Here is a 26,495-nt window from a genome sequence, read left to right as displayed (position 1 = left end):
CCTTAACTACAACAACGTTCTCAGTAATGGGTACAGAAACGTTTTACTTGCAGCAAACTTTGTGGAAATTAATATTTGTGTCATTCTCAAAACTTTTGGCCACGACTGTATGTGGCGGTTCTAGCTTGTATGGCGCCCTGGGAGAACCCCACCTGCGGGCGGGGCGTGGGAGAACCCCACCTGCGGGCGGGGCGGGAGGATGCCCATGTCGCCCGTACCTAAATCTACTGATTTGTATTAGTCTATAAATACATTTCTTTGCCAAAATTCGTCAAGTCTCCCATGTCTTATTCGACTAGTGTTTTTGAAAGTGTATGGATAATAATTCAGCCATAGTTGTTCTGAAATAGTTATTGCTTTGTTATAACACATATACATTAATTATTAATTTCGGTTGCCTATCCTGACGTGAAGTTTGTTCTATAAAAAGTATTTGACTCTAGACACAAAATTTAAAAAGGGGTGGAGCTTTTCGGCACAACACCGGCTCAGTGATTCGAACATGCAACCTTTTGGTTACTGGCCAAACTCAGACTGAGTTGAATATGTTTAATGAATACATGCATTCACAATTAATTGCGCTAAGTAGGTTCAAACAAAAACAAATGGTTACTGTGGGATCTCGAGGATCTGCACTGGTCTACGAGGCGTCAACCCCTCCCTGTTTGACAACTGCCTAGTTTGTGACCCTGGCAACCGCTCCGGATTCTTTCTCTCTACAGTCCCCGGTAGTCACTACCTCCTTCCGGAGGGAAGCAACAACCGAAGACCCAACGAAACCCCGCGCCTTTAGGACAAACCTGCCCCTTCGGAGGGCAAGCTCTTCGCCTTGATGCCAAATAAGCGACCGTGAGCCAGGCTACCGGAGCCATAGGCACCATGAACGACAAGTACCACCGGGCGGCCCGGGATGGCTACCTGGACCTACTCAGAGAGGCCACTCGGAAGGAGCTGAATGCGCCTGATGAAGATGGAATGACACCGACTTTATGGGCTGCGTACCACGGCAACCTTGACGCGCTCCGGGTTATTGTGGGAAGAGGGTAAGTGTCGTTAAGTTTCCTAAGCAGCCTATAGCACAGACAATAGCTTCAATCGCAACTCCGCACCAAGGCAACTAACTTAACATTTTGCTCAGCTGTCCCCTTTGCAAATTGGTCTACCTGTTGAACTATCAACAAACAGGTGTGGGGGTGTCACTGTCACATGGCAATGTGCATATCTCACTTCCATCTGAAAAGTCAGTAGTCAGAGCCATATATAGGTTAGAGACGTGACTATTATGTACATATAATATCTTATCTCTGATATATGGCTCATTTTACCTATAGGTGGTCACGGGAATCGAAACCACTATCCTGAAGTTGAGCTACAAAAGACTACTAAAACCTCCAGTCAGCTGGTTGAAGCCCTGATTACTGTCTAGGAACAACATGTCTGTTAGTGCCAGCTCAGGATTTATGTATGCTGGTTTCACCCTCCTCACCCCATCCAAGGGTGCTGTTGATGTGATGGACAGCGCTTTGCCTCCATTTTAACAGCCTAATTAAAGGCAAAGGTCACTGGCAGGAGGATGGCCTACCCAACATTCTCTCACATACCCATTCACAACCATGTGGCGTGAATACTTATACATGCATGCATCACACACACAAGCACGTTCACACACACACAATTAAAAAAATATATGTTGCTTCAATTTACAATTGTAAGGCAACCAGCTGCAATAAGATTGTGAGTTTGCTCAACATTTGGGCATATCTGAACCAACATACATTCTCAAGTGTAATTGTATGTTCACTCAACTTAGAAGTTTAGCTTGAGTGAACATACAATTCAATTTGAGAATGTATTCTACCTTATTTCTGCCAGTGTTGATTTTTCAGTGTAACATTTATAGTGTTGATTCAGGAGTTAAATTCACTCTGTAAGAGTGGCATTAACACTTAGTGGTGTAAAATAACTAGTGATGCACCAATATGACATTTTTGGCCGATACCGATAACCGATGTTTTCCTTGCCAAAACAACCCGATACCGATATTTACAATATTAGTGGCCTTTTAAGCATTCTAGTACAGTTGAATAGTTAACACACACACGGACGCAGCGGTCTAAGGCACTGCATCTCAGCACAAGAGGCGTCACTATAGTCCCTGATCATATCCGGCCGTGATTGGGAGTCCCATAGGGCGGCACACAATTGGCCCAACGTTGTCCGGGTTTGGCCAGGGTAGGCCATCATTGTAAATAAGAATTTGTTTTTAACTGACTTGCCTAGTTAAATAAAGGTTACACACACACCACACTGACCAAAAAGTTATTTAGTTGGCCTTTACGTATGTCCCCATTACCAGTAAAACATAATCAAAACCTATTTCTTTCACTTACTTGCTGTACTGTTTCGTTGTTCATTTGTTCAGTCGTTTCATTCTCAACCAGGATTTCATCATACAGTGAAGTTTCAGCTCTGTCTTTCCGTGGCCTCTCTTCCTCGGTGCGCACTGTCACTGTGTCGATGTCCATCTTGTCCAGCTGTGTATGTAACATTTCACGTAAACCCTGTTTCTTGTCTGCATCGAAGTAGCGATCCTTGTACATAGCATCGGGCATGATGGCGACACAGTAAAGAGAGAATGCCACTGAATCACTTGTTCACAGCCTGTGTCGGCAGTTTTGTTGAGCAGGCGTTTCAATGCCATGACAGAGGGTATCACGTCTGCTGCAGGCGCAGTTGATGAGCTAATTTCTCGAGTCTGTTGTTCGAATGGAGATAGCTAATGTGTCCATGTTTCAAATGTGTTCTCAAATGCCATTGAAATGGCAGCAGCGGTATGACAACCAGCACATTCATGTGCATGAAATACGACTTTCCTCAGTACGAAATCCTTGACAACCCACTGTGCTGTCAGACTCAGCATGCTCACGGGGCTGATATCGCTGGTCCAAATGTCAGTTGTGAAGCTAATAGCAGTGACGCTATTACTGTGTAACTCCGGTAGGGCAACATCGGAAAAATAGCGCACTTGGTAGTGTTACCCAGTGCTCGACCAGTCGGCGAAAGCCAACATCACCCACGACAGAGAACAGTTGATTGTCAAGGGCAATGAATATCATTATCTTGGCGTTAATGGATTTTGCCATTGAGTTGTCTCACTGAATATTTTTTTTTTACTCTTTCAAATGACTGCTCGACTTGTTGACTGCTCGATCCAAACAGCAGACATTGTGGGCCAGCTTAGGAATGCTGTGTTGCACGTCTAGCGCAAATGGCGTCATTACGTCATGTATCTATCTACGTTATATAGGTATGCACGTCAACTTTGACATCGGTTTTGCACATCGGCGTTACCCTAGACATTGGGCCGATGTCGGCATTTTTAGCTAATATCGTCCGATTCCGATATCTTCACAGATATATCGTGCATCCCTAAAAATAACCCCCATTTGTTGGTGTTAATAACCAGAGTTATTGTTTTACACTGTGGAGAGTAAAACAGTCCCATCAAAACCACACTCATTATTATCATATTTCCCAGCATACTCTACTGCAGGTTGATAAAAAAGTTGTTAATATCTGTGTTTGTACATTGATTGATTGATTGATAAATTTTATGCTTCACAAAGATAAACATGCATTTTTCTAAACTAAGCCAATCAGTTAGTTAGATATATTGCACCCGTTAACACTTTTTTTTATATATAATTTATTTATTTAATTTCAATATATCAGGAGGTGCTGCAGCACCCTCAGCACCCCTAGTTCTCGCGGCTATAAGTAGTAGTAGTGAAGGGATGGAGTGGACCCACATTCATTGATGGTAGCTTTGATTATGAGTTGAATTAATGTATCACGTTCTGTATCACAGGGCCTCCCTCCCTATGTAATTTATCCAGTTGAATTACATATGAAAATGCTGTTTTCAATCAGATCAACTTTTGAAAGGGCCCACTCCTTTTACCATATTGTTCGCTAGCAGGCTACCATGGACTATACTTGTGAGCCACAGTAGCAGGGTACTACAGCCAGATAACAGCTATACTCTTTGTTGCCCACAAAAAAACGCTAGGCATACGTCACCTAATTAGGACCTACTGTATACTGTATGTCACTGTACACCCTCAGTGGTCTATCAATGGTGCTTTCTGACTTTCAATGGGAAACAAGAGAGACTCAGGATTTAGGAGTAAGGCTATATTATCGTTGGATAAGTCAGCTACTCTTTCAGCTACTGAAGCTCCTTTGTGTACAGTATAGGCAAAAAGCCCTCCCTTTTGTTGAAGGTTTAAGTGCTGGACAAAGCAGGTTTGGATGGAAAGGGTATAGTATTTGCTCCCTATTTAAGAGAGCCCTGTCCTATGACAACCCACTATGGTTGACACAGCACCCAGGAGAGCAGAAGAGATTAGGAGGAGGAGGGTAGGGAGAGGGCAGAGGAGGAGGGTAGGGAGAGAGGGCAGAGGAGGAGGGTAGGGAGAGAGGGCAGAGGAGGAGGGTAGGGAGAGAGGGCAGAGGAGGAGGGTAGGGAGAGAGGGCAGAGGAGGAGGGTAGGGAGAGAGGGCAGAGGAGGAGGGTAGGGTCGAGACTGAAGGAATAGAGACGCGGAGGAGAGACAGTAGAGGAGGAGAGGGGGATGGTAGAGTCGAGACTTGAGGGATACGTCAAGACCTTAGTGACAGGTTTATAAGGCATGGTGGTAATTAAGTGTGGAGAGAACAGTAGAGGCTGATGCCTGAGAGAAGCTGCAGTGGCAGAGGTGTAGCGTAGATATTAAAACCATAGATATTAGCTGAAGAGGAAAGGTCAGGGTGACGGATAGGACTAATTGGGCAGACTGGTCCTCTAACAACACTCCCAGGGGACTGATGCTACACCACAGGGCCAGGCTGGAGGTGGATGAGCTAAGGATGGACAGGACCAGAGCTGTGGTGGAGGTCAGAGGGCCTTCTAGAAGGTAAAAGCAGTTTGCTGTAATTGAACTATGCTGATCTGGTCCTACCTCTTTTCTGCATTATACAGGCCTCTTTGTGTTCTTATCTAGAAGGTAAAAGGAAAATAATGGGGCTGTACATGTAGGTCTGGGTGGTTTCCCAGATCCATATTGTTTCATCTTGGACTAATAAGCACTGAATGGAGATGCTCTGACTGTGTAACGTATTTCATACAAATTATGCTTTTTCTATTTGTGTATTATTATTTTTCGTTATACAACGGGTGGGTCTAATCCAGAATGCTGATTGGTTAAAACCGCATTCCAGCCCTGTCTATTCCACAGAGATTAAAGATTGAGCAAACAGATTTGGATATCAGAAGCTGTAGCCTATTTTCTCAAAAATTATACATAAAACAAAAAAGTGACGAGGCTGTGTTTTAATTATGTAACAACCACCATTGTTTTGGTCTGTAACTGGGCCATAGGGTAGGGTTGGCTGACTGTTGGGTCAGATCCCTTGGTTGTCTTGTTGATAGTCAAGCACAATTGACCATCAGGCATAATCTGTAGGTGGAGAGTCAAACATGACAATGCACATCGAATTTATAAATGCATAAAGGATCAAATGTGTTAGTAGGAGGTATCAGAATACTCACAATTAGTACAACAATGAGTTGTTTTACTAATTGATACTGTATTGCATGACTGCCCAACCCTCTTCCTGGAGATCTACTGTCCTGTGTGTTTTCAGTCCAACCCTAATTTAACACACCTGATTCTACTAATTAGCTGCTTAACTAGCTGAATCAGAACTGCTAAATTAGTGTTGGGTTGAAAACCTACAGGACAGTAGATCTCCAGGAAGAGGGTTGGGCAGCCCTGCTGTATTGACTACCTTATGCCAGGATATGGGCCCGTATGTAGATTTGTAAGTCGCTCTGGATAAGAGCGTCTGCTAAATGACTTAAATGTAATGTAATGTAAATGTAGATTTTCAGAGTAGGAGTGCTAATTCAGGAACAGGTTGGCCTTTGAAATTATAATGAATCCGATTATATGGACAGAGGGGGACCTGATCCAAGATCAGGTTTTACTGACATGTAGAAATTAGGGTAGAGGAAAGCAGCCAGTGGGGGCGCGTTGAGCTGGACGGAACATTTTGCAATGTTCTGATAGAAATACAGTGCCTTCGGAAAGTATTCAGACCCCTTCACTTTTTCCACATTTTGTTACGTTACAGCCTTATTCTAAAATGGATTAAAAAAACATTTTGTTCAGCAATCTACACACAATACCCTATAATGACAAAGTGAAACAGGTTTTTAGAAACCTTTGGAAATGTATTTAAAAAAAAAAACTGAAATAACTTATTTACATAAGTATTCAGACCCTTTGCTATGAGACTCGAAATTGAGCTCAGGTGCATCCAGTTTCCATTGACCATCCTTGAGATGTTTCTACAACTTGATTGGAATCCATTCAATTGATTGGACATGATTTGGAAAGGCACACACCTGTCTATTTAAGGTCCCACAGTTGACAGTGCATGTCAGAGCAAAAACCGAGCCACGAGGTTGAAGGAATTGTCTGTAGAGCTCCGAGACAGGATTGTGTCGAGGCACAGATCTGGGGAAGGGTACCAGAAAATGTCTGCAGCATTGAATGTCCCCAAGAATACAGTGGCCTCCATCATTCTTAAATGGAAGAAGAACCACCAAGACTCTTCCTAGAGCTGTCCGCAGGGCCAAACTGAGCATTTGAGAAGGGCCTTGGTCAAGGTGGTGACTAAAACCCTGATGGTCACTCTGACAGAGCTCTATTCCTCTGTGGAGATGGGAGAATCTTCCAGAAGGACAACCATCTCTGCAGCACTGCACCAATCAGGCCTTTATGGTAGAGTGGCCAGTCCTCAGTAAAAGGCACATGACAGCCAGTTTGGAGTTTATCTCAGCCACTGCCTGTCACCAAGGGAGTACCCCAAGGCTCGATCCTAGGCCCCATGCTCTTCTCAATTTACATCAACAACATAGCTCTCTCATCCATTTATATGCAGATGATAGTCTTATACACAGCTGGCCCCTCCCTGGATTTTGTATTAAATGCTCTACAACAAAGCTTTCTTAGTGTCCAACAAGCTTTATCTACCCATAACCTTGTCCTGAACACCTCCAAAACAAAGGTTATGTAGTTTGGTAAGAAGAATGCCCCTCTCCCCACAGGTTTGATTACTATGTTGGTCAATTTCTTCAACAAATGATCAGGTCTATATAATTATCAAACATACATTAGTAATGGAAAGAAAACAGACTCTTTGTTTAAGTATTAAAATACAAATTTTAGTAATACAATTGTAGGCAGAAGATGGTACAGAGTACCGTATAACAGTATATGATAGTTCCCCAAGTTCTGCAAAATGTCTAAGACATCCTGTAACTCATATAGCCTCTCCCAGTCCTCCTTGTGAGTTTCCCTGGCAACAACATTTTAATAAATCTAACCTCCCCTGACAGCAGTAACCACCTTATGAGCAATTAAAAGCTCAGAAGTGGGATTGACCGAAACTTGACCTTTCATCACAAGTATAGAGTCATAACAATGTGAACGAGTGTAAGCATCTTCTGACAGGGGGCTGGTTTCATCAAGTCTGAGGCAGTCTTGTGTTCTCAGAAAACCAGGTAACCACGGTGGGATCCAGACAGGAGTCTGAACGTTAGACGCCTTCTGATAGTGTCTGAAGGTCACAACACTCAAAAACAGGTTTTAACACACACAGAGGTCTCCTGAAGAGGAGACCTTACAGTTTATCATACCATAATTTATTAACCCTCTTAAACTACCTCTGAGGGTTTAGAGCTTTTTTAATTTATTTTATTTAAACCTTTTTTAACTACACAAGTCAATTTAAGAACAAATTCTTATTTGCAATGGCGGCCTACACCGGCCAAACCCGGACGACACTGGGAAAATTGTGCCCCGCCCTATGGGACTCCCAATCACAGCCGGTTGTGATACAGCCTGGAGCTTGAGGTAGCCACCTCATACAAGTACTTGGGAGTATGGCTAGACGGTACACTGTCCTTCTCTCAGCACATATCAAAGCTGCAGGCTAAAGTTAAATCTAGACTTGGTTTCCTCTATCGTAATCGCTCCTTTTTCACCCCAGCTACCAAACTAACCCTGATTCAGATGACCAGCCCTACCCGTGCTAGATTACGGAGACATAATTTATAGATCGGCAGTAATGGTGCTCTCGAGCGGCATGATGTTCTTTACCATTCGGCCATCAGATTTGCCACCAATGCTCCTTATAGGACACATCACTGCACTCTATACTCCTCTGTAAACTGGTCATCTCTGTATACCTGTCGCAAGACCCACTGGTTGACGCTTATTTATAAAACCCTCTTAGGCCTCACTCCCCCTATCTGATATCTACTGCAGCCCTCATCCTCCACATACAACACCCGTTCTGCCAGTCACATTCTGTTAAAGGTCCCCAAAGCACACACATCCCTGGGTCGCTCCTCTTTTCAGTTCGCTGCAGCTAGCGACTGGAACGAGCTGCAACAAACACTCAAACTGGACAGTTTTATATCAATCTCTTCATTCAAAGACTCAATCATGGACACTCTTACTGACAGTTGTGGCTGCTTTGCGTGATGTATTTTTGTCTCTACCTTCTTGCCCTTTGTGCTGTTGTCTGTGCCCAATAATGTTTGTACCATGTTTTGTGATGCTACCATGTTGTTGTCATGTTGTGCTGCTACAGTACCATGCTCTGTTATGTGTTGCTGCCTTGCTAGATTGTTGTCTTTGGTCTCTCTTTATGTAGTGTTGTCTCTCTTGTCGTGATGTGTGTTTTGTCCTATATTTACAGTTGAAGTCGGACGTTTACATACACTTGGGTTAGAGTCATTAAAACTAGTTTTTCAACCTCTCCAAAATTTCTTGTTAACAAACTATAGTTTTGGCAAGTCGGTTAGGGCATCTACTTTGTGCATGACACAAGTCATTTTTTCCAACAATTGATTGCAGACAGATTATTTCACTTATTATTCACTGTATCACAATTCCAGTGGGTCAGAAGTGTACATGCACTGAGTTGACTGTGCCGTTTAAACAGCTTGGAAAATTCCAGAAAATTATGTCATTCCTTTAGAAGCTTCTGATAGGCTAACTGACATTATTTGAGTCAATTGGAGGTGTACCTGTGGATGTATTTTAAGGCCTACCTTCAAACTCAGTGCCTCTTTGCTTGACATCATGGGAAAATCAAAAGAAATCAGCCAAGACCACAGAAAAAACATTGTAGATCTCCACAAGTCTGGTTCATCCTTGGGAGCAATTTCCAAATGCCTGAAGGTATAAACACCATGGGACCAAGCAGCCGTCATACCGCTCAGGAAGGAGACACGTTCTGTGTCCTAGAGATGAACGTACTTTGGTGCGAAAAGTACAAATCAATCCCATTACAACAGCAAAGGACCCTGTGAAAATGCTGGAGGAAACAGGTAGAAAGTATCTATATCCACAGTAAAAAGAGTCCTATATCGACATAACCTGAAAGGTCGCTCAGCAAGGAAGAAGCCACTGCTCCAAAACCGCCATAAAAAAAGCCAGACTACAGTTTACAATTGCACATGGGGACAAAGATCGTACTTTTTGGACAAATGTCCTCTGGTCTGATGAAACAAAAATATAACTGTTTGGCCATAATGACCATCATTATGTCTGGAGGATAAAAGGTGAGGCTTGCAAGCTGAATAACACCATCCCAACCGTGAAGCACGGGGGTGGCAGCATCATGTTGTGGGGGTGCTTTGCTGCAGGAGGGACTGGTGTACTTCACAAAATAGATGGCTTATGAGGAAAGAAAATTATGTGGATATATTGTATCAAAATCTCAAGACATGTCAGGAAGTTAAAGCTTGGTCGCAAATGGGTCTTCCAAATGGAGAATGACCCCAAGCATACTTCCAAAGTTGTGGCAAAATGGCTTAAGGACAACAAAGTCAAGGTATTGGAGTGGCCATCACAAAGCCCTGACCTCAATCCTATAGAAAATTGGTGAGCAGAACTGAAAAAGCGTGTGCGAGGAAGGAGGCCTACAAACCTGACTGAGTTACACCAGCTTTGTCAGGCGGAATGGGCCAAGATTCACCCAACTTATTGTGGAAGGCTTCCTGAAACGTTTGACCCAAGTTAAACAATTTAAAGGCAATGCTACCAAATACTAAGTGTTTGTAAACTTCTGACCCAGTGGGAATGTGATGAAAGAAATAAAAGCTGGAACAAATCACTCTCTCTACTAAATCATTCTCTCTCTGACATTTCACATTCTTAAAATAAAGTGGTGATCCTGACCTAAGACAGGGAATTTTTAAGGATTAAAGGTCAGGAATTGTGAAAAACTGAGTTTAAATGTATTTGGCTAAGGTGTACGTAAACCTCCGACTTCAACTGTATCTATATATCTCAGCAAATAAATAAACGTCCTCTCACTGTCAACTGTGTTTATTTTCAGCAAACTTAACATGTGTAAATATTTGTATGAACATAACAAGATTCAACAACTGAGACATAAACTGAACAAGTTCCACAAACATGTGACTAACAGAAATGGAATAATGTGTCCCTGAACAAAGGGGTTCAAAATCAAAAGTAACAGTCAGTATCTGGTGTGGCCACCAGCTGCATTAAGTACTGCAGTGCATGTCCTCCTCATGGACTGCACCAGATTTGCCAGTTGTTGCTGTGAGATGTTACACCACTCTTCCACCAAGGCACCTGCAAGTTCCCGGACATTTCTGGGGGGTATGGCCCTAGCCCTCACCCTCCAATCCAACAGGTCCCAGACGTGCTCAATGGGATTGAGATTCGGGCTCTTCGCTGGCCATGGCAGAACACTGACATTCCTGTCTTGCAGGAAATCACGCACAGAACGAGCAGTATGGCTGGTGGCGTTGTCATGCTGGAAGGTCATGTCAGGATGAGCCTGCAGGAAGGGTACCACATGAGGGAGGAGGATGTCTTCCCTGTAACGCACAGCGTTGAGATTGCCTGCAATGACAACAAGCTCAGTCTGATGATGCTGTGACACACCACCCCTGACCATGACGGACCCTCCACCTCGAAATCGATCCCGCTCCAGAGTACAGGCCTCGATGTAACGCTCATTCCTTCGACGATAAAGGTGAATCCTATCATCACCCCTGGTGAGACAAAACTGCGACTCATCAGTGAAGAGCACTTTTTGCCAGTCCTGTCTGGTCCAGCGACGGTGGGTTTGTGCCCATAGGCGACGTTGTTGTCGGTGACGTCTGGTGAGGACCTGCCTTACAACAGGCCTACAAGCCCTCAGTCCAGCCTCTCAGCCTATTGAGGGCAGTCTGAGCACTGATTGTGCGTTCCTGGTGTAACTTGGGCAGTTGTTGTTGCCATCCTGTACCTGTCCTGCAGGTGTGATGTTCGGATGTACCGATCCTGTGCAGTTGTTGTTACACGTGGTCTGCCACTGCGAGGACGATCAACTGTCCGTGCTGTCTCCCTGTAGCTCTGTCTCACAGTATAGACATTGCAATTTATTGCCCTGGCCACATTTGCAGTCCTCATGCCTCCTTGAAGCATGCCTAAGCAGGCACGTTCACGCGGATGAGCAGGGACCCTGGGCATCTTTCTTTTGATGTTTTTCAGTCAGTAGACAGGCCTCTTTAGCGTCCTAAATTTTCATAAGACACTGTTTTAAAAAAATATATATTTCACCTTTATTTAACCAGGTAGGCAAGTTGAGAACACGTTCTCATTTACAATTTGGACCTGGCCAAGATAAAGCAAAGCAGCTCGACACATACAACAACACAGAGTTACACATGGAGTAAAACAAAACATACAGTCAATAATACAGTAGAATAATAAGTCTATATACAGTGTGAGCAAATTAGGTGAGATAAGGGAGGTAAAGGCAAAAAAGGCCATGGTGGCAAAGTAAATACAATATAGCAATTAAAACACTGGAGTGGTAGATTTGTAGTGGAAGAAAGTGCTAGGTAGAAATATAAATAATGGGGTGCAAAGGAGCAAAATAAATGTAGGAAATTATAGATGGGCTATGTGCAGTGATCTGTGAGCTGCTCTGACAGCTGGTGCTTAAAGATAGTGAGGGAGATAAGTGTTTCCAGTTTCAGAGATTTTTGTATTTTGTTCCAGTCATTGGCAGCAGAGAACTGGAAGGAGAGACGGCCAAAGGAGGAATTGGCTTTGGGGGTGACCAGACAGATATACCTGCTGGAGCGCGTGCTACAGGTGGGTGCTGCTATGGTGACCAGTGAGCGGAGATAAGGGGGGAACTTTACCTAGCAGGGTCTTGTAGATGACCTGGAGCCAATGGGTTTGGCGACGAGTATGAAGCGAGGGCCAGCCAACGAGAGCGTACATGTTGCAGTGGTGGGTAGTATATGGGGCTTTGGTGACAAAACGGATGGCACTGTGATAGACTGCATCCAGTTTATTGAGTAGGGTATTGGAGGCTATTTTGTAAATGACATCGCCAAAGTCGAGGATTGGTAGGATGGTCAGTTTTACGAGGGTATGTTTGGCAGCATGAGTGAAGGATGCTTTGTTGTGAAATAGGAAGCCAATTCTAGATTTAATTTGGATTGGAGATGTTTGATGTGAGTCTGGAAGGAGAGTTTACAGTCTAACCAGACACCTAGGTATTTGTAGTTGTCCACATATTCTAAGTCAGAACCGTCCAGAGTAGTGATGCTGGATGGGCGGGCAGGTGCAGGCAGCAATCGGTTGAAGAGCATGCATTTAGTTTTACTTGTATTTAAGAGCAGTTGGAGGCCACGTAAGGAGAGTTGTATGGCATTGAAGCTCGTCTGGAGGGTTGTTAACACAGTGTCCAAAGAAGGGCCAGAAGTATACAGAATGGTGTCGTCTGCGTAGAGGAGACTCACCAGCAACGTTGATGTATACAGACAGAGGTTTTTGCCCAAGAACTGAACCCTGTGGCGCCCCCATAGAGACTGCCAGAGGCCCGGACAACAGGCCATCCGATTTGACACATTGAACTCTATCAGAGAAGTAGTTGGTGAACCAGGCGAGGAAATCATTTGAGAAACCAAGGCTATTGAGTCTGCCGTTGAGGATGTGGTGATTGACAGAGTCGAAAGCCTTGGCCAGGTCGATGAATACGGCAGTACAGTATTGTTTCTTATCGATGGCGGTTACGATATCGTTTAGGACCTTGAGCATGGCTGAGGTACACCCATGACCAGCTCTGAAACCAGATTGCATAGGGGAGAAGGTGTGGTGGGATTCGAAATGGTCGGTAATCTGTTTGTTGACTTCGCTTTCGAAGACCTTAGAAAGGCAGGGTAGGATAGATATTGGTCTGTAGCAGTTTGGGTCAAGAGTGTCCCCTCCTTTGAAGAGGGGGATGACAGCAGCTGCTTTCCAATCTTTTAGAATCTCAGACCACACGAAAGAGAGGTTGAACAGGCTAGTAATAGGGGTTGCAACAATTTCGGCAGATCATTTTAGAAAGAGAGGGTCCAGATTGTCTAGCCCGGCTGATTTGTAGGGGTCCAGATTTTGCAGCTCTTTCAGAACATCAGCTGACTGGATTTGGGAGAAGGAGAAATGGGGAAGGCTTGGGCGAGTAGCTGTGGGGGGTACAGTGCTGTTGACCGCGGTAGGGGTTGCCAGGTGGAAAGCATGGCCAGCCGTAGAAAAATGCTTATTGAAATTCTCAATTATAGTGGATTTATCGGAGGTGACAGTTTCCTTTCCTCAGTGAAGTGGGCAGCTGGGAGGAGGTGCGCTTATTCTCCATGGACTTTAGTGTCCCAGAACTTTTTGGAGTTTGTGTTGCAGGAAGCAAATTTCTGCTTGAAAAAAGCTAGCCTTGGCTTTTCTAACTGCCTGTGTATATTGGTTTTTAACTTGAAAAGTTGCATATCACGGGGGCTGTTCGATGCTAATGCAGAACGCCACAGGATGTTTTCGTGTTGGTTAAGGGCAGTCAGGTCTGGAGAGAACCAAGGGCTATATCTGTTCCTGGTTCTAAATGTCTTGAATGGGGCATGCTTATTTAAGATGGTGAGGAAGGAATAAAAAATAAAAAAAAATAACCAGGCATCCTCTACTGACTGGATGAGGTCAAAATCCTTCCAGGATACCCGGGCCAGGTCGATTAGAATGGCTTGCTCACTGAAATGTTTCAGGGAGCGTTTGACACTGATGAGTGGAGGTCGTTTGACGGCTGACCCATTACGGATGCTAGCAATGAGGCAGTGAACACTGAGATCTTGGTTGAAAACAGCAGAGGTGTATTTGGAGGGCAAGTTGGTTAGGATGATATCTATGAGGGTGCCGTGTTTACGGATTTGGGGTGGTAACTGGTAGGTTCATTGATAATTTATGCGAGATTGAGGATATCAAGCTTAGATTGTAGGATGGCTGGGGTGTTAAGCATGTCCCAGTTTGGTCACCTAGCAGCACGAGCTCTGAAGATAGATGGGGGGCAATCAGTTCACATATGGTGTCCAGAGCACAGCTGGGGGCAGAGGGTGGTCTATAGCAGGCTGTTAGTGTCTTAACGACCGTTCCACAGGTTCATGTTCATTAATTGTTTATGGTTCATTGAACAAGCATGGGAAACAGTGTTTAAACCCTTTAGTGTCACGTCTGCTCCCGCTGGCGCTTGAGGGCACCAGGCTGCCCTGCATCACGCACTCCTGCCATTTGTTACGCACACCTGCCTTCCCCCGTCACGCGCATCAGTGATTTTGGACTCACCTGGACTCAGTCATCACCTGTTTATTTCCTCCCCTCTTCCTTCCTCCCCTGGTGCCCTCTAGCGTCAGTTCCCTTGCTCTGTTTCCTGCTGCTGCATTAATTGTTTTTTGTCTGTATTACTCGTTTGCTGACGCTGTTTCTGTCTCATTCCATGTCCGTTGTATATTAAATGTTTGACTCCCCGTACCTGCTTCGTCTCTCTAGCGTCATGCATGTGACACTTTACAATGAAGATCTGTGAAGTTATTTGTAATTTTACGAATTATCTTTGAAAGACAGGGTCTTGAAAAAGTGATGTTTCTTTTTTTGCTGAGTTTTTATATTTAAATTATTATTTTTTTAATTATCCCAGCCTCTGTCCCCGCAGGAGGCCTTTTGCCTTTTGGTAGGCCGTCATTGTAAATAAGAATTTGTTCTTAACTGACTTGCCTAGTTAAATAAAGGTTAAATAAAATAAAAATATATATTTTTTTTAGAGTAGGGCTGTAAATGTGGAAAAAGTCAAGGGATCTGATTTACTTTCCAAAGTCACTGTATGCTTTGTAAAACAAACATGTCTCACTGGCATGTAGAATAAGGAATCACGTTTGACAACGTTTGGCATCTGGACATGGCACAGGTGTTGACCTTGTGGCTCTGTGTAGTCACAGCTTCTCTGTGTGTCTGTGAGAAAAAAGACTCTCGGTCCATGTGTTGAATAATACATGGTAACACCACTGTAATGTTTTACCTGCACCCAGTCAATTATTGATCACACCACAACGGGGGGAACACAGGAAGGGGAGGGACCCTGACCTGCAAAGCAGGAAGTGAAATATAATTCTCTGTGCAAACCCTGTGTCACACACAAGTACATACACTATGGCCCAGTTTCCTGGAATTAGGTTACACCTACTCGTGGAATTAAATGTTCTCCATAAACTGGCATGCAATAATTTGAGTCCTTATTCTGTCGACAGCTGTTATTGATGGCCGATGCTGCAGTAGGAGTAAAAGGCCTAAGTATGTTTTTTTGTGTACTCTGTAACATATGCTCTTAATACCTCTGTTCCTTTTCCCTCTCTACCTCTCCCAGAGGTGACCAGGACAAGTGTGATATCTGGGGGAACACTCCGCTCCACCTGGCCGCCGCCAACGGCCACCACAACTGCCTATCCTTCCTGGTGTCGTTCGGAGCCAACGTGTGGTGCCTGGACAATGACTACCACACGCCCCTCGACATGGCCGCCACCAAGAGCCACATGGACTGTGTCCGGTACCTGGACTCCATCGCCGCCAAGCAGTCGGCCCTCAACCCCAAGGTGAGGTGTCAGGAGAAATGACAACACAGCAAATTCTTTCAGTGTCAAAAATAACTAAATAACACAGAAAGTGTTGAGTCTATGGATCCATATAGACAACGAACAGTGTTAAATTAACACACTGCTTAGTGTAAAGCCTTATTCAAATATTTCCCAGAGTGCGTTGCCTTCCAAGTAAATTGTAGCATTACCACCCATGACTGTATTTGTTTGTGACAGAGACATCGTTGTTGCATTCATCCATTCTCGGTACTGTGGACTTCGCCAAGTGAGATCCTAAAATAAATAAATAAATATATATATATATATACATACATGCATACATACATACATACATACAGTACCAGTCAAAAGTTTGGACACCTACGCATTCAAGGGTTTATCTTTATTATTATATTATTATTAATAATATTATTTATTATTACGTCTACATTATAGAATAATAGTGAAGATGTCAAAACTATGAAACAACACATATGGAATCATGTAGTAACCCAAAAAAGTGTTAAACATATCAAAATATATTTAACATTTTTGATTCTTCAAAGTAGCCACCCTTTGCCTTGATGACAGCTTTGCACACTCTTGGCATTCTCACAACCAGCTTCACCTGGGAGGCTTTTCCAACAGTCTTGAAGGAGTTCCCACATATGCTGAGCACTTGTTGGCTGCTTTTCCTTCACTCTGCAGTCCAACTCATCGCCAAACCATCTCAATTGGGTTGAGGTTGGATGATTGTGGAGGCCAGGTCATCTGATGCAGCACTCCATCACTCTCCTTCTTGGTCAAATAGCCCTTACACAGCCTGGATGTGTGTTGGGTCATTGTCCTGTTGAAAAACAAATGATAGTCCCAGTAAGCGCAAACCAGATAGGATGACATATCGCTGCAGAATGCTGTGGTAGCCCTACTGGTTAAGTGTGCCTTGAATTCTAAATAAATCATTGACAGTGTCACCAGAAAAGCACCTCCACACCATCACATCTCCTCCTCCATGCTTCACGGTGGGACTCAGATCAAAGGACAGATATCCACCGGTCTAATGTCCATTGCTCATGTTTCTTGGCCCAAGCAAGTCTCTTCTTATTGGTGTCCTTTAGTAGTGGTTTCTTTGCAGCAATTCGACCATGAATGCCTGATTCACGCAGTCTCTTCTGAACAGTTGATGTTGAGATGTGTCTGTTACTTGAACTCTGAAGCATTTATTTGGGCTGTAATTTCTGGGGCTGGTAACTTTAATTAACTTATTCTCTGCAGCAGAGGTAACTCTGGGTCTTCCTTTCCTGTGGCGGTCCTCATGAGAGCCAGTTTTATCATAGTCCCTAATGGTTTCTGCGACTGCACTTGAAGAAACTTTCAAAGTTCTTGACATTTTCCCCATTGACTGACCTTCATGTCTTAAAGTAATGATGGAATGTCATTTCTCTCTGCTTATTTGAGCTGTTCTTGCCATGATATGGACTTGGTCTTTTACCAAATAGGGCTATCTTCTATATACCACCCCTACATTGTCACAACACAACTGACTGGCTCAAAGACATTAAGAAGGAAAGGAATTCCACAAACGAACTTTAACAAGGCATACTTGTTCATTGAAATGCATTCCAGGTGACTACCTCATGAAGCTGGTGGAGAGAATGCCATAATACCATATGTACAGCATTTCATAAGGCCTTATTATGAGGTCCTAGTTTTACCCTAATAGAGGGGCCTGAAACTCATACACCATCACTTTGAATCAAACCACACTCATCATTATCATATTTCCCAGCATGCTCTATTGCAGGTAGATTTTTAAAAAACGGTTTGGTTCATTATCTCTGTTTGTTCATATACATTGATTAATCTTATGCTACACAAAGATAAATAATACATATTTTTTAACTAATCCAATGTTAGTTAGATTTTTTTTCTCCAGTTTAAATGTTTAGGTAGTCTCATCATAACCCTACCCTTGGTAGTCATTTGGAATGAAGGTTGAAGGTCAATAAAAAATTCTAACTGTTGGACATCCTAACTCTGTTTTATTCCAATAGAAATTACACATCACTTTGCAAACCAACATAATGTGATTTACAGGCAGGGTTGCACATTTTTTGGGGGGCTTTTTCTGGAAACGGAAGCAGGATATCTGATATCTTCACTGCCTCAGCATACGTCACCTTATGCACTACTCTGACTGTGGCCATTTCAGCCTGCATCTCTTGCATCGGACACTTCCGATCCCCAGCAGCATGGGCACCCCTACAGGTAACACACACAACTGTATCCACCAAAACTACACAATTCTCTGTCCTTGTCCTACTACACACTTCCCACATCTAGGAATCTCCCTCCTACACACTGCTTCTATCCCCAAGCCATAAGACTCCTGAACAGCTAATCAAATGGCTACCCAGACTATTTGCATTGCCCCCCCTCTCTCTTTTTACGCTGCTGCTTCTCTGTTTATTATCTATGCATAGTCACTTTAACTCTACCTACATGTACATATTACCTCAACTATCCTGTGCCCCCGCACATTGACTCTGTACTGGTACCCCCTGTATATAGCCTTGCTACTGTTATTTTACTGCTGCTCTTTAATTATTTTTTATTTTTTATTTATCTATTTTTTACTTAACCAACAATGCAGTTTTAAGAAAAATAAGTGTTAAGGTCTTATAAGTAAGCATTTCACTATAAGGTTGTATTCGGCACATGTGACTAATACAATTTGATTTGATGCAACATCACCATGAACGCTGCACGTGAAACAACGCAGTAGATTTCGCACAAAAGCTCTAACAGGATAACCGATATATCCTAACATGACTTTGTAGGGTGGAGATTCTGACTCAAAAGGAATGACAGTGACTCCTCTGTTTCACCACCAAGTCTGTGACACACCAAACGGCGGGCGCCACAAACATCAGGAATCCTCAACTTCAATTGCGCCATCTCCACACTTAACGCTACCCCAAACATCACTATTTTCAATGGTGCCCTGTTCCTAAGAGCAAAGCAAGAAACAAATCTTGACCTAAGTCGTGCGACATGGAGCGCTGGCTCCCTCTGATAAAAAAATCACAAACAAATATCACAAGTCCACTACAGGTTAGCTTCACTGATTCAACTTTACCCAACTCCTTTCTCACCCACCCTGAAACCACAAATGGATCCGCCAAAAGGCAAGGGTCCACTTTCTCCAAAAAAATCACTCCTACTGGACCAGATGCTTCATTAATTATCATGTCCAAACTCGCCGGTCCTCACTCTCGTCAGGTTCCATCTCTGAGCTACTGGAGCGCGTAACTCTCTTTTTGCACTTGACGCCAACCTTCCTCACCACACCGCTTCCCTCTACACTCAGCTCCTTCTCGGCGGTCATCACTGTACCTGCCACCGCATTTCATTCAAACTCACTCTTGTCACGTTCAATTTCCTTCTGTAGCTCTTCCAAAAGTTCTGTGTTATTCTCCATTCCATATTCACTCTCAACATATTCCACTTCTCTCCTTTTTTTCATGTCCGCCATCCTCATTCATCAGATCTTCCAGAAGGCTTATGCAATCCCCCAATCCCCCACTCTATATGAGTGGCCGTTAGGTAGTCGTTACTACGCTAGCAAGCGGGAGACACGGCATACATAAAGATAGCATGCTGGCGCTAGCAGAAGTGTCTTCACCGACGTCCGGCGAAGGCCGGTTGAGGGCACAACGGACGGAATTAGGTCGGCAGACCAGTCGTAATGGATCAGCGGGACTCCGTGTAGACAAAGGGTCCAGGCCAATTGGCAAAAGGATATTGTAGCTGGAGTAATTTCGTTTGCAAGCCGAGAGATGCGCTTGGCTCGAGACTAACTGGTGCTTGCTTTGGGACAAGGATGTTAGCCACTCGGTAGCAGCTAGCTAGCTGCGATGAGCCGATGCAAAGGTCCAGAGCTTACGTCAGGAATCCGTTGATGTAGTGGCTTCCAGTCATGTTAGTGATGAGTCCGGGAGGCATCAGCTGTGTACCCGAGTGACCATAGGGTCCACTGAGCAGGCCGGGAGATGGGCCTGGCTCAAGGCTAGTTTTGGGGCTGGGCCACTTGGTAGCAGCTAGCTAGCTGTGATGATATTGAGTAATGGTCCGGAGCTACGGCAGGAATCCGGTGATGTAGTGGAGAAAAGCAGTCCGGTATGCTCAGGGTTCACATCGCGCTGTGCAGACTGGCGGATATTCTGAGCTAAAGGTAAAGGCCGCTAGCAGGGGCTAACAATGACTAAATAGCTAGTAGCTAATTAGCTGGTTAGCATCTGATGGCTAGCTTCCGATGGAGGTTATAGCTATAAGGTCTATAAATAGCAGATCCATATCACATTGGGTGAGGCGGGTTGCCGGAAGGTATGTTTCATTTAAAAATGGAAAAAGAGATTTAAAAAATATAAAAAACAGACAAAAAAAACTAAATTTACACGGGACAATGACAAACACGTCTGCACTGCTACGCCATCTTGGTTTCCCATATATAGACATAATACAGTTGAAGTCGGAAGTTTACATACACTTAGGTTGGAGTCATTAAAACTCGTTTTTCAACCACTTCACAAATTCCTTGTTAACAAACTATAGTTTTGGCAAGTCGGTTAGGACATCTACTTTGGTGCAGAAAGTGTAAATCAATCCCAGAACAACAGCAAAGGACCTTGTGAAGATGCTGGAGGAAACGGGTACAAAAGTATTTATATTCACAGTAAAACGAGTCCAATATTGACATAACCTGAAAGGCCATTCAGCAAGGAAGAAGCCACAGCTCCAAAACCGCCATTAAAAAGCCAGACTACGGTTTGCACCTGCACATGGGGACAAAGATTGTACTTTTTGGAGAAATGTCCTCTGGTCTGATGAAACAAAAATAGAACTGTTCGGCCATAATGACCATTGTTATGTTTGGATGAAAAAGGGGGAGGCTTGCAAGCCGAAGAACACCATCCCAACCGTGAAGCACGGGGGTGGCAGCCTCATGCTGTGTGGGTGCTTTGCTGCAGGAGGGACTGGTGCACTTCACAAAATAGATGGCATCATGAGGGAGGAGAATTATGTGGATATATTGAAGCAACATCTCAAGACATCAGTCAGGAAGTCAAAGCTTGGTCACAAATGGGTCTTCCAAATGGACAATGACCCCAAGCATACTTCCAGAGTTGTGGCAAAATGGCTTAAGGACAGCAAAGTCAAGGTATTGGAGTGGCCATCACAAAGCCCTGACCTCAATCCTATTGAACATTTGTGGGCAGAACCTAAAAAGCGTGTGCGAGCAAGGAGGCCTTCAAACCTGACTCAGTTACACCAGCTCTGTCAGGAGGAATGGGCCAAAATTAACCCAACTTATTGTGGGAAGCTTGTGGAAGGCTACCCAAAACATTTGACCCAAGTTAAACAACTTAAAGGCAATGCTACCAAATACTAATTGAGTGTTTGTATATTCCCACTGGGAATGTGATGAAAGCTGAAACAAATCATTCTCTCTACTATTATTATTATTATTTCACATTCTTAAAATAAAGTGGTGATCCTAACTGACCTAAAACAGGGAATTTGTACTAGGATTAAGTGTCAGGAATTGTGAAAAACTGAGTTTAAACGTATTTGGCTAAGGTGTATGTCATTCCCTTCCTATTACACACTTTGTTTTATAGACTAAGCTTTGAGACTACCTAAACCATATAAACTGGAACAACTTTCAGTAACGGGTAAAATAAGTCCACGTAACATATTGGATTAGTTTAGATTCTTTTTTGGGTAATTTATATTTGAGTAGCATACGATCAATTAATTAATTAATTAACCAATCAATCAATCAATGTACATGCACAAACATAGACATTCAAAAAACAATTCTAAAAATATACCTGCAATAGAGAATGCTGGGAAATATGATAGCGAAGGGTGTGGTTTTTGTTGAAAGTGATGCGTATGAGTTTCATTCCCCTGTATTAGGAAAAAATTTCGTCCTCAAAATAAGTCCTTATTTGTGGTATTGTGTTATAAAATGTTTAAAAAATCACATTAACATATCAGCTTAGGATCTAGAAGTCCATAGAACTAAAGGTAGATGAATGCAACATTCATGTCTCTGTCACTAACAAATACAGTCATGGGTGGTAACTTTACAATTTACTTGAAAGGCAATGCACTCTGGGAAGTATTTGAATAAGGCTTTACACTAAGCAGTGTTAAACACTCTTACAGGGTCTATATGGGTCCACAGACTCAACACTTTCAGTGTTGATTTAACATGGTTCATTTTGTTTATTTTTAACACTGGAGAATTAGCTGTGAAGGAACATATGCAGGAAGAGTCCTATTCCATCTTTATTGAGACTACTAAATGCACATTTTGAATCAGTAGGTTGTTTGCCTGTATGCAAACTGCTATGGTGGTATTTGTGGAATTTTAAATTGTGAATAAATATATCTACCTTTCCTATAAGCTGGTGAGCAAGCTGAAAGACAGAGCATTCCGCATGGCGGAGAGGAGGATAAAGGACTGTGTGAAGATGCAGCAGAAACACCACCAGCGGATGGAGAGGAAGTTCCTGAAGGAGAGTGTAGCGTCGGATAACTCCGATGCCATGAGCTTCACTAGTTATAACAGCAGCAGCACGCTAAACCGCAAACTTCCTCAGTTCAACACTCTCACTTCCAATATGCCATACTCACAGGTCAAAAGCATTTCTTCCCTGCTACTTCACTGTCAATTTCTCATTAATGCATTTCCTATTATTTTGATAGTCAACGGCAGTTTGAGTAAATCATTTGATATTGTTTTTCATTCCTGAGTAAGCTCAGGAAATGTCAGCATTATGTCTAGCTTTACATTTTGTAAATTATCTGTGTTAATGTCCTCTTCTGAGTCCACGTTTGATCTGTGCAATCCTCTCTCTCTATAGGCCACTCTTCACTCCACAGCCAAGGGTAGGACCAAGATTCAGAAGAAGCTAGAGAAGAAGAAACAGGTGGACGGCACCTTCAAGATCTACGAGGATGGGAGGAAGAGTGTACGCTCGCTGTCTGGCCTTCAGCTTGGCCAGGACGTCATGTTCCTCAAGCAGGTAAAATAAGTAGCTAGGTAGAGACGCAACACCCAAAACAGTTGGTGAGGTTCTGACTAACGGAAAATACAATTTAGAAAAATGAACACTCTATACTCCCAAATATTAAATGGAGAACCCATTACATTTCCCACAGGCTTAGTGCGGAAACCTGGGTTCGCTCCATTAAAATGGGTTTCTATTCATTGATGTTCCTTCAACAGGGCACCTATGCCAACTCCAAGGACCGCTCGCGTCTCAACATCCGGGACATGTTCCCTCACCACGGCAACAACCACGATCACCATGACGATGACCATGACGATTATGACGACGACCGTGCGGACACCATCTCCCACATCTCCCGTGCCATAAGCGACCCGGGCCTTCACGAGGCAGCCTACTCTGAGATCAGCGCCGACTCAGGCCGCGACTCTTTGTTCACCCGGCCAGGTCTCGGAACCATGGTGTTCCGACGGAACTACGTATCCGGCGGTCTCTTCGGCATCGGAGCCCGGGACAAGGGTTCTGTGGCTGGCAGTGAACCCGTAGGCCGGGCCCCTAACGTTCGTCTCCGTGGCCACCTCCAACGTCGCCAACCCAGCCTGGACGATGCAATAGAGATAGACAGCATCGGCAGTGCCCTGAGCCTCCAGGAGAGGCACCTACAGGAGCTGCCCTGGGAGGAGGCTGATTTGGGCCTGGATGAGGAGCTGGAGCCTGAGAACGGACCACTGGAGACCTTCCTGGCCTCCCAGAGCCTGGGGGATTTCATGCCCATCTTCAGGAAGGAGAAAATCGACCTGGAGGCCCTACTGCTCTGCTCGGACCAGGACCTGACCTCCATACACATCCCCCTGGGACCCAGGAAGAAGCTACTAGAGGCCTGTAAGAGACGGTTGGACACCCTGGAGGAACCAGAGGGCATCGAGGACACTGATCTCTGAAGGTCAGTATTACTTTATGAATTCTATGACAGGCAAAGCAACTTACTTTGATAGCCTACATGCCTCAAACAATAGAGGGAATCAAGAACACTGAGCTTTGAGGGTCTGTACAGTAGATTCTTTAAAGGCCAAATGCCTTTTTTTATTTTAATATAAAATAATTTCTGGTTAAAAATTAAGTACCTTACTGTGATTGTTTTCAATCAAAATGGTCAAAAAGAAAACGAATAGCTTCTTAGCAAGAGAAATTTCTCAAGCAAGAATTTTGTTGGGACTGTCTGGGAGTGGGGAGAGGAAGTCTGAAAACTAGCTAATTGGCAGAGAGGTTTAGAACTCTCTTTCTTTTTGGTCTATTAGCGATGCCACCAGGCAGGCCTAAACTACATCCCACCAAAACAGGCTGACATTTCAAACAGCTCTTAAGGCGTCCGCATGCTTCCCAGCCGAAACCGTTCATGCATATATTATGACAACATTTTGTGACGTTTTTGTTGGTTTTGGTCTTCGGCAAGGTTTTTTTTGTCTGTTCGTGCACACAAAACATTTTCTCAAGGCAAGCTGAAGTTTTGTAGTCTACACCCCTTCGTCCGGATTGGTCAACAGTAGGGATTCTTCAATTAAGTGTTTGTTGTCATTCAATGAGAGACGACTCATTTTCCTGCACATTTTTTCACTTGCAGTATACTCAAACGTCTTAGTTAGATGTAAAATTTAAAAGATCTCTGCAAAAATGTAAAAATTAATAACAGATTTCTTGAGTTATCTTAGATTTATTCTGACTATTTTGAGGAAGTGTATACTGGTTATGGCATGTCAAGATGGACAAATAGTACTATTATTGCAATTTTCTTGTTTTTCAAGAAAAGGTATTTTAACTTCGCCTAGCCGAGTTCTGTGAGGAGCAAACCAAACCTAGTATGCGGACACCTTTACACTAAAATGTTCACAATTTCACAGTATTATTCCACAGTGTGGAAATAAAAAAATATATATATATTATAGGCCACTTAGCAGACACTACAGACTGACAGTACAGTAAGTGAATTTATTTGTATCTATTTTTTACTCTGAGAGAGTACTAGCAGACTTCCTACCTATGTGTGTGTGTGGATGTAGATGATGTAAATAAATGGGGCCATCTAGTGGAGAGCAGTAAAACTACACCACAGAATGGCAAAATTACATAATTTAGGACAGCTCAAATCAAATTTTGTCACATGCGCCGAATACAACAGGTAGACCTTACTGTGAAATGCTTACTTACTATTGAAATAGGCATAAGCTATTATAGTAGATTTCTAGATGGTACATTGAATATATAATACTGTACATGTTTTCTTTTGTTTCAGTCACAGAGCAAAGATAATTTACTGTCGTTCAAGATGACACTGGAGGCCTAGACTTGGCAGTGAATGTGGTCCTGCTCTGTCTTGATCAGTTCTAGTTATGAGATGGTGTTATGATCCACAGAGCCTGGCTCTAATGCCTCTATATCCAGGGACGTTGCTCCCTGCCTGGGGACACAGAGAAGATTACACTGGGTCTGGTAGAGTCCCCAGTGTCCTGGTGCCGTGCATGAGAGGACATCTTCAGTTACACGGCCATATGGTCTGGTAGGGCCACGGGTGCCATGGGACTGTGCCCACACACATGCTAACACTGGCACACAACCTTGTAATTAGTAATTATTCTCTCCACTCACCGATGCACTCACACGTTACCATATGTAATGGTGTATTCCATTTGCAAGTGAGCATTTCATAATGTTTTTGTCTGTATATTTGTGCAAACGTGTAATGTTATTTATTATTTATAGAAAATGTTTCATTTATGGTTTATTACAGACATTATTGTACAGTTTTGTTACTGTACTGTGTATAATAGTGGTACTACAGTTAGCTAAGATGCTAGGCTGCCCATGTCCAGACTACAATGTCTTAAAAGGCACCCTATTCCCAACACATTGCACTACTTTTGACCAGATCCCTATGGACCCTGGTCAAAAGTAGTGCACTATGTAGGGAATAGGGTGCCATTTTGGACATATCCACATTTCTGTTTTTAAGGACAGTTTGTGTTTTAATGAAGATACTGGAACATGGTTCCGTGAGGTTATCCGTCAGTCAGTCTGTCTGTCTTCATCCCAAAAGGCACCCTATCCCTTATGTAGTGCACTTATTTTGACCAGTACCCTTAGTGTTCCCTATGCACTATATAGGGAACAGGGTGCCATTTGGAATGCACTCTGTCTGTGCTAAGGTAACTGTTATCTGGGGTTTGCTGAGGGCCTCCAGCCCCGGGGTATAGTGTTTCACAAGAGGTCTGCCTGTGGACTGGTGTGTATGACTGTGCATGAATGTGTTTGTATGTAACTTCAATGATTATGTATGAATTATGTCATGTTTGGATGTACTCTCACACATAACAGTTATAATAAAACCTTTATTACAATTAA

At 43.5% G+C, this 26,495-nt stretch overlaps 1 protein-coding gene across 1 annotated transcript; it reads left to right on the top strand.

The window, feature by feature from the left end:
• Window positions 1-688: 688 nt before the first annotated feature.
• LOC115153527 (Usher syndrome type-1G protein homolog) lies at window positions 689-26,495 on the top strand. Its single transcript, XM_029699053.1, has 6 exons — window positions 689-1,043; window positions 15,810-16,035; window positions 22,494-22,724; window positions 22,953-23,114; window positions 23,318-24,042; window positions 25,390-26,495. The coding sequence occupies exons 1-5, from the start codon at window positions 880-882 to the stop codon at window positions 24,038-24,040; spliced, it is 1,506 nt and encodes a 501-aa protein (XP_029554913.1). The 5' UTR covers window positions 689-879; the 3' UTR covers window positions 24,041-24,042; window positions 25,390-26,495.

This window comes from Salmo trutta, chromosome 18 (assembly GCF_901001165.1).
Source record: "Salmo trutta chromosome 18, fSalTru1.1, whole genome shotgun sequence".
Lineage (NCBI taxonomy): Eukaryota > Metazoa > Chordata > Actinopteri > Salmoniformes > Salmonidae > Salmo > Salmo trutta.
Note: the sequence above shows the minus strand (reverse complement) of the source record. Positions and strands in the feature narration are given on the sequence as shown.

What these genes read in the sequence shown, in the direction of transcription:
- LOC115153527 (XM_029699053.1), top strand. Translation starts at nt 880, where the DNA reads ATGAACGACAAGTACCACCGGGCGGCCCGGGATGGCTACCTGGACCTA. An exon ending in CGGGTTATTGTGGGAAGAGG is followed by an intron (nt 1,044 to 15,809) that starts GTAAGTGTCGTT and finishes TACCTCTCCCAG; the next exon opens with AGGTGACCAGGACAAGTGTG. An exon ending in AGTCGGCCCTCAACCCCAAG is followed by an intron (nt 16,036 to 22,493) that starts GTGAGGTGTCAG and finishes CTTTCCTATAAG; the next exon opens with CTGGTGAGCAAGCTGAAAGA.